Source organism: Homalodisca vitripennis, chromosome 2 (genome assembly GCF_021130785.1).
Source record: "Homalodisca vitripennis isolate AUS2020 chromosome 2, UT_GWSS_2.1, whole genome shotgun sequence".
NCBI classification, from domain to species: Eukaryota; Metazoa; Arthropoda; class Insecta; order Hemiptera; family Cicadellidae; genus Homalodisca; species Homalodisca vitripennis.
The window spans coordinates 48576534-48585685 of record NC_060208.1 but is presented as its reverse complement, the minus strand read 5'-3'; the positions used below and the strand labels follow the sequence as shown (position 1 = coordinate 48585685).

The 9152-nt window shown below is 34.3% G+C and overlaps 1 protein-coding gene across 2 annotated transcripts; it reads left to right on the top strand.

Annotated features, from left to right (window-relative positions):
- The first annotated feature begins 1634 nt into the window (after positions 1-1634).
- Positions 1635-8783, top strand: LOC124353922 (actin-5C). 2 transcript variants are annotated; one of them, XM_046803979.1, is made up of 5 exons: positions 1635-1773; positions 5698-6083; positions 6203-6341; positions 6478-6713; positions 8020-8783. In XM_046803979.1, the coding sequence occupies exons 2-5, from the start codon at positions 5718-5720 to the stop codon at positions 8407-8409; spliced, it is 1131 nt and encodes a 376-aa protein (XP_046659935.1). In that variant the 5' UTR covers positions 1635-1773; positions 5698-5717; the 3' UTR covers positions 8410-8783. The 2 variants fall into 2 exon arrangements, with proteins under 2 accessions (XP_046659935.1, XP_046659936.1); XM_046803980.1 differs by lacking the exon at positions 1635-1773 and adding an exon at positions 2482-2612.
- Positions 8784-9152: the final 369 nt, after the last annotated feature.

The following is a 9152-nucleotide window of genomic DNA, read 5'->3' as shown; positions in this document are numbered from 1 at the left end:
TTTATTGTATAAATAAAAGGACCAGTTGATAACTGTATCAATAGTAATCTGGGATTCCATTTTATTGGACACCCCTGGAGATTTTCGTTTAAAAGAAGTAGGCCTATACAATTTAATTCAGCAATAATAACCGCTGCTTGTGCTATGCAGCAACTTAGCACAATTTACAGTATTAGGAAGGATCTAATATTTCAGTTAATAATATCATGTTGTCTTTAGACCGTGTGTGTAACTATCGCTATTGAGAATCAGCCGTATGCCAACACTCATGGGTTATGAGTGTTATTTTTCCCATGGAGGCAATTTGAACTTTGTTATATACAAATATTCGTATAATTAAAGATTTTGCAAAGACTGGCCAAAAAAATGTTGGGGATTGGAATAATAGTCTTATATTAAAAAAAGTTCGAATCAGTTGGGTCATATGCGAACAGTATTCTCTCATTCACCTTGGTATTAATTAATTAATTATTAGCATTGAAGTAGGTCAAACTAATAACATACGGGTTCATTCATCCAAACTGTCCTCAATCAATTTAAACGTTCGCATTATTTATTCCTTTGCTTCCTATTGACAAAAATCAAGGAGGCTACTTGATTCTTCCTCATTCCCACCAGTTCCTAATTGAGCTAGGGAATTCAGCATTCAGGGCCGCCCCGCCCCGACGCCGACCTCGTACGTACTAGACGGACTAAGTATACAAACTTACATCCCTGGCTGGCTAGCTCTTTTCCACTTGAAAATATTGAATGAATATGTTACACATTCAGCTTGAGAACGAGGCATAAAGTAATATAAACACAATTTGTTATTTACAGGAACGTTACTTTGCACAAGTTTGCCGAATTAATTTTAAAAATAGATGTAGGGAATAATAAAACTAATTTCTAACTAAACTAACCAAACCTAGCGTTATAATTTTTTTGTTCCAATAACTCACTCATGTCAGTTTACATGAACTCAATTATTTGCAAAAATAATACACAAGATAATAAATAGTATAATAATCATTTATCTTTCTCAACTGAGTGAAAGAAAGATAAATTTAATGATTTTTAGTAGATAGAAAAGTAGTTTTAGAAAGCATAGGAATGTACAATTTTATTAGTCAGTGTATTCACTGATAAGGGGAATATTCTGACAATGCGCGTTTTTTTACCCGCGCAATTGAAATTCAAACATTTTTGCGAAAGGGACATGCAATAAATTGAGCCACACAATTGAGTGAAATCTCCAAGCAGTCGCTCACTTCCTTGGAAACCTGTCATTCTGTTCCAGTAAGAATCATGAGACATTCATTTGAAAATTTCTACAGGCCGAGGCAAGTACACTCTTGCATTTCGCTCTGAATCAACCTCTAGCCGGCTCTCGACCAATCAGAACACTCCATCCGCTTTATAACCATATATGGTATGAGCGGCGTCCCTTCGCTTGGAGGGGAGCTGGACGAGTCCAAGTTGAATAGGAGGGGAGGAACCTGGCGGACCCGTTCCGGCTTTTGAATTAAGAACGGTGAAATAAAGTAAACTTTGTCATCCAACTCACACAAAAGTCTTCTTAACAGGTAAAGTTTTAAGTTACATGTAGTTTTATTGAGGGTTTGAAGTTTTAAGGGCGTTTTAGAAATCGTTATCTGAAGTCCGGTTAGGACTCACACACCTCGGACGAGTCCATTTTCGAGACGATACTTTCCCAACGGCTCAATTGCTGCGTTCACTTGCATCAATTTAGTTGTGGTGTTGGGAGTTGGTGACGTGTCGTCTTTTTTAAAGGTAAGTTTTTAAATATAAATGAATTAAATTATAACATTATAAAAACAGTTTCATTTCTTATTAAAATAATATAGCAAAAAGTGTATGAAAAGTTTTAAAAAGCGGTTTAACCAAACAGTGTTGTTTTGGCAGTTTAATATTGTCAAACCCTTTGAAATTGCACATGATATTCTTCTAAACCCCGATAAGATCTCAATGCCAGTGTCATTAAGAACATGTGAGTGTGATTGTTGTATATTTGATTTGAGACATGCCTAAAAGTCACTATCTCAGTACTGGTAAGTGAAGCTATAAATAATTTAATGTTTAGCCAATTTGTAATAGGTCGCTGTCGCGCCAAATTCAACTTGGCAGACGTATTATAAACAAATGCAACGTACGTTGGTTATTTTTAGGCTAAGTGTATTTCGGTCTAGACTTCCTAACCTATAGAATTGGATTGGGCGTTGCCCCCTAGATACCGGCCGCTTATCTTTCTGAAACTAACCGATGTATGAGTAATTGAAGTACTATTCTAGTTTCCGGGACATCTGGAGACTTCAAGTTTAGGTTTCAATGTGTGAGTGATCTTTTAAAATATCTGTATTTAAGAGGAATCCCATTGAGTATTGTGCCGGTATATTGACGTGCCACGCCGCTAGAGTTAAGCTCACGCCATATATGGTAAAGTATGCTGCTATTGGTCTCCTCTCGTTGGGTGATGGTTGGGGGGTGGGGAGAGGAAGGTACTCTCTAGTGAAGTTCCTTATAACACAACTTGTTTGGTGTGGACGGTCAGTCTAGTCCTATATTCCTAACGGTGCGTTTTGTGCATCACTGTAAATATATTTAACTTATTTGTAAGTTCAAATTTTTATTTTTTATATATTAAGTGAATTTAGTGCAGTGTTGTGATACATAGCAGTTGGATTTATCCCTTGGATTCTGTGAGGGAGGGGCTCCGTGTAATTGATAAGAGTTCTTGTGCTTATCTTTGAGTGGTACTTTAAGAATTTAATGAAACATCAGAATAGGAACTATTCTACTTTGATAAGATTTGATTGGCTAGGGAGTGTTTCAAAATTTGTTAAGTGGTTAATAACTTTTTCTGGAGTTTTTTTTATCACTTGCATGCACGTCTGCAAAATCATTAGAACATTAAGAATATCCAGTCTTTGATTGTCTAAGCAATTTCAGTATATAACAGCTATAATATTTTTTCTGTAAATTGCATTTGTTATTAAGGGTTTGGGATTTGGGACTACCTGATGAAGACATGAAACTGCTATTTTAACCATAGTAGCCTAAACTAATTGAAATCTGTATTTTTGTTGATAAGAAAACATAATTCTTCATTTTTGTCTTTATTTAAATAAGTTTAAAATTTCATTTCTAGCCCGATTCAACTTAATTAAATTTAATATTGTACACTAAAGTTTTTATTATTTAGGTGTTATTATTTAGCTATCTTATTTATTATAGCTTATTTTGATTACATATCAACAACCTGGCATACAGTGATCATAGGCTATGTATTGAAATTATTTTATAGCTACTTGATTGGTAATACTTTAAAATTATAAATAAGATATTTCAAATAAAATTAAAGTTAGGCTATTTTACATTACACTGCAAGAGCTATTTTTCCTCCTATATGAAACCTCGCAAGATAAGGTAATAACATGTTAACATTTTTAATGCTCTTCAGAAATATGTTTTAATGTATTCTTATACTGAAAACTAACAGTTCATGAGAACTGGTCTGCGCTAAAATGTAACCTGTCATGATGACTTTAATGCATTAATGATGATGAAGAAGAGATATAATTTCACATTTCGACAAATATTGTCTGACGCGTATGGCGTAGCGTTACCCTGACGACGCATAAATATATTGATGTTTATTTATTATATTTTAAAATACAATTCAATGTATTGTGTAAAAATTAAATTGTCAGTCATTTGTAATCTGATGACTTAATTAGGATATTTGATGTATGATAATACATTTTCCAAGATTGCTTGCACCTACTGTGTATGGAAGAATCAATGTACAATCATAATAGGGTTAATAGTGAATCATCACCAGACAGTTTAAATTACCTCAAATGTGTGCTCACCCTGCCATGCAGAGCACAGCCAGTAAATAAATGGTCTCGCTGCTGTACTAACTTAAATATTGGCTTTTTGCCAGCTTGAGAATGGCCATTAAAACTTTTAGCCTCCAGTGTCTATAGTAAGTGTATATATGATTATCGTGAATCTTTGTATAGAGCTGGAAATGTTGACGTTTGTTTCGCAGTCACTACAACTCATTTACGTTTTAATCCGCTCATTGTATAAATTACAATAATATGAACAAAGTACAATATACGTCTTGTTCTCAACAAACTACAAGTAGACCTAATACTGCAAAAATTGTACTGAACAAGAGATATTACTTAGAACTAAGACATTAGAAATATCAACTTTTAGTGACTTGCACATTGTCAATGTACTGAGTGGGGTTAAATAAATACATAATTCACTTCCTCTAATGCAAAGGGAACAAGTGATGGGCAGTCGATCCAAGAACAGTTAAGAGGACCCTATAACTTTACTCCAATTTTTCTCAAATACAATATAAACAAGGTGGAATGTTATCATTAAATTGTTTCTTCCAAACCATATGTAAATTGTATTCTCTATAAATTTAGTTGTGGGACCTACTCTTTCTCACAAGTTACTCTAATTTGTGTTTCTTTTAGGGACAAGATTGTAATATTTTCTATTTCAACCCTTGTGTAAAACTTAAATCAAACATTCATTTACATATTTTAAAAGGCTTAAGCAATCCTGGATCCCACCATTAATACACATAAAATACAAAAGTATCTTAGAAAAAAATAAACAATTGTAATAGTATTTTTTTATTGTAGCTTGTGTAATTCTGAGTTGTTCCATGTTATTCTAAAACATTGTTGGGTTGTCTAAAGTGCACAAAAAATGAAAGCAAGATATTTTATATTGGAGTCAATGCCATCAGTACTGGCTCAAACTAATATATCTTACTTAAACTGATACACCCTCCTACAGATCCATTTAGCAATTTAACGTTTAATTCTTAAGCAAATTTGTTGCAATTTTTCCTAGGCCTACTCTAAACACAAAATACAGCATATAATAGTAGCCTAAATGCATTGTGACTAACAAATGATGAGACTGTAGTGCATTTGATCTTTTATGATTGAAATCAATAAAGTTTGCCGACACCAACAAAATTTTTAAATTCAGTAATTAATTAATAATTAAAAACTTGTTTTGAGTACTATCATTTTAAATAATGATCCTTAGGAGTAAAGGTAATACTGCTAAGGACTTTTGTTTTGCAATCAAATTAATTATGTCCATTTTATTATTTCATGTAAATTTTTTGGGTGTCTGTGCAATTTCCTGATGTTAGTCATTATTGTTAGTTTAGTTATTGCATTATGAGATAAAATTCTCAATTCAAGTCATGAATCTCATTTAATAATTGATTTATGTTGAGATTAAATTTATACTAATCTAAAATAGTCCAGTACCAAAATAGTGGAGACAGAATGTGATGCCAACACTAATTTTAAGGAAACTGGTTGATATTACCAGTCAGAATTTATCATTAAAACGTATGAAACAGAAAAGTGTACTACATATGAAAAATTCTTGTTCATGAATAAATAGCTCAGTGAGATAGTTTTACTATTGAAAGTTAGCTTCTTTAGTATGTTTTGGAAGTGGGGAAATTGCGAATGTTTCTAGATTGATTAAATATTTCTTATTTCATAGATAAACAGCAACTTTAATAATGTTTGGAATTAAAAACACATTTAGTGTGTACCGATTCAGATGCAATTATTTAGTAATTGCTCTTGTGATTTCAGATTTATTGCATCATTCTAATCAAATGTATCTTTTTGTTCACAGATATAATTTATTAACTAATCATGTGTGACGAAGAAGTTGCTGCGTTGGTCGTAGACAATGGCTCAGGAATGTGCAAGGCTGGGTTCGCGGGCGACGACGCGCCCCGTGCCGTGTTCCCCTCCATCGTGGGACGACCGAGGCACCAGGGTGTGATGGTGGGCATGGGCCAGAAGGACAGCTATGTCGGTGACGAGGCCCAGTCCAAACGAGGTATCCTCACACTCAAGTACCCCATTGAACACGGTATTGTGACCAACTGGGATGACATGGAGAAGATCTGGCACCACACATTCTACAACGAGCTGAGAGTGGCTCCTGAGGAACACCCTGTACTACTCACAGAGGCTCCCCTCAACCCCAAGGCCAACAGAGAGAAGATGACACAGGTAAGGTTGTTAAATTAAAATCAAAATTTTGAATTTGGAGTTTACTAAAAGCATTGTAACCGCTTTTAACCATAGTTCAAACTATGATTATTTCTAACTGCTGTGGTCTGTGTTTTCAGATCATGTTTGAGACATTCAACACACCTGCCATGTACGTGGCAATCCAGGCTGTGCTGTCCCTGTACGCCTCTGGTCGAACCACTGGAATCGTGCTGGACTCTGGTGATGGTGTCTCTCACACAGTCCCCATCTATGAAGGTACGTTTATTTCAAAAGTTTATAAACTATGAGGAAATTTCTCTTTTAAAGGTATTTGAGTGTTTAAAATTTTTTATAGTGAATATGTAGAGTGAAAATTATAACATTCAGATATGAAGTCAAGTTTACATTACAGGTTATGCACTGCCCCACGCCATCCTCCGTCTGGACCTTGCCGGTCGGGACCTGACAGACTATCTCATGAAGATCCTGACTGAGAGAGGCTACAGCTTCACTACAACAGCTGAACGAGAAATCGTGCGTGACATCAAGGAGAAGCTCTGTTATGTTGCCCTAGACTTTGAGCAGGAGATGGCAACTGCTGCATCTTCTAGCTCACTGGAGAAGAGCTACGAACTTCCTGATGGCCAGGTATGTAGTACAAATCTATAAAATGATCAGTTATTCAAAAAATTATAATACTTACTAAAATTGAAAATTTTGAGAAAATTAGACAAAAATACTAATAGTGTTGTGGTAAAAGTAAAAAATCACAAGAATATATAAACTTAATCCATTATGCTATATTAAGTACTTTGGTATACTGTAAAACTTTATTGTATTCCTCTTATTGGACTAAAAAAAATTTTAAATGGCTAGTTTTCCTAAAGCGTTGTAAGTGTTATTTTTTTTCAAATTAGTATCATAGGGGGATCAGTCAGAACTTTTCATTGCTAATTTTATTTCAATGGGAAATTTACTGCTTGCCTGTTAAAGCTATTTTTGAATTTTAATTGTGTTTTAACAATTCTTACATTTGGGATGTAATATATAACTAACGCAATTATAAAAAAAATAAATATGCCGATTTCCTAAGACTTAATAATTGTTCTGATTGAGGATAACACTAATTGACTACCTATCTAATATTGAAGACCTAAAGAAATTTCAGCTTTACAGCTTTATTAATTGTCAAAATAGGTGTAATGTTAAAAATTATTTTTTTAAGTATTCTACTAAAAGCATTTAAACTAGGTAATTTTATCTTTCAGTCTCATTCAGCCTTTCTTAAAATTCACCACCACCAAAGTAGTTCCTGTGAGATTTAAGATCACTTAATTAATTAATTCTTTAAAAGCATTCTAATCTTTCCTTATTTTGTTTCCTTGCTAGCTTTTAAAATTCTGTGGTGGTCGATTGATTTTAGGTATACATTTACTTTTTATTCATGAACTTCATTCAAATGCATTTCTTACTCCAAATTTAAGTGTTGTAAATTCCATTAGCAATCTTTTTCAGAGGCACTGGTTGATGCATTCATTTGGGTTTCGTGTATTAACTCTTCATTTGAAAGTGCTTGGTAGCAAGGACAGCTGGTTTAGGTAGAGAGTTGGTATGTTAATACTAGCTGTTGTGAGAAAGTGCTTTTTTTTAATTTGCACCATTTAGACAATCCTGTTTGTGAAAAGTAACGCTTCAGCATTATAAAAAAAAAATTACCCAAGACAAATGTATAAAAGAATATATGTTTGGAATCAAGAAAAACAATTATCTATGTGGGATAAATAACAGAAATTGAAATATTTGAACACAAAACATCTGATATCTCCCCTTAAAGAATTCTTAATTCAGTCTCAGTGTATTTTAGTTGTACAGTGTAGAATATCTATTCTTCATGTTTCGAAGTTTTAACTGTCAGGTAGGCCTACTGTTAACACTATTATTTATGTTTGTGTAGGTGATCACAATTGGAAATGAGAGATTCCGATGCCCTGAGGCACTATTCCAACCTTCCTTCCTCGGCATGGAAGCTTGTGGCATCCATGAGACTACCTACAACTCCATTATGAAGTGTGACGTGGACATCCGTAAGGATCTTTATGCCAACACAGTCCTCTCCGGAGGTACCACCATGTACCCTGGCATTGCCGACAGGATGCAGAAGGAAATCACCGCACTTGCCCCATCCACCATGAAGATCAAGATCATCGCACCACCTGAGAGGAAATACTCCGTATGGATCGGAGGCTCCATCCTGGCTTCCCTCTCCACCTTCCAGCAGATGTGGATCTCCAAGCAGGAGTATGATGAGTCAGGCCCCTCCATCGTGCACAGGAAGTGCTTCTAAACGTGTCAGCGCGCGTGTGACTGAATCTCCATTGATCGGTTGGAGTCTATACGTTGCGGGCTCCCTCCGATCGGACTTATTGCCGACTATTTATTGTGGTTTGATTACATTATTTTATAATTTGTAATCGAATTTCTTTAATATACTATAAGATATGATTATTAAGCTGTTAAAACTTTTATACTGATATATTTCCATGATATTTATCATTCCCATTTTCATTCCAATTTTTTTACCAATTTTCGATGCACTTAGTTGAATTTGGAGGCTGTTTTTGTGATTTTATTTATGTTGCATTTGTGTTAAATGATAGTCACTTTATATTGTTTGCCTTCGTGTAAGATTACTTGTGATTAAACCCGTTCCAATTCCTATTTAGTTTTTGTTCTGTTTTATTATTACCCACCTACTCTTCCTTTCTGTTTGTGAGTTTTTCATATGGTTTTTTAAAAAAAATAAAGAGTGGTTCAAATTTTTGTCAGCTGCGGTATTGATGGACCTGAAATAAAATTTGCTTCAATATTGCTCAAATGTGAAGTTTTATTTAAAGATCTCTTTGATTTGTTCACAAATAAGTGGTGAGTAAAACTTGTATATTAATTGCACAATATGTGTAATAATTAATTATTGGTATAACCAAAGAAAAAGTAAGAGTGTCCGTTTTATATCATCAGGGACATCATCAGGGACAGGGACCGTGTAATTCTGCCTTTGGTGAATGTTTTCATGCTTTTAACAAAAGT

Excerpts from the sequence above, each read along its gene's own strand:
- LOC124353922 (XM_046803979.1), top strand. The coding sequence starts at position 5,718 with ATGTGTGACGAAGAAGTTGCTGCGTTGGTCGTAGACAATGGCTCAGGA. Across the intron at positions 6,342-6,477 it reads CACAGTCCCCATCTATGAAG|GTTATGCACTGCCCCACGCC; the intron begins GTACGTTTATTT and ends TTTACATTACAG. Across the intron at positions 6,714-8,019 it reads ACGAACTTCCTGATGGCCAG|GTGATCACAATTGGAAATGA; the intron begins GTATGTAGTACA and ends ATGTTTGTGTAG.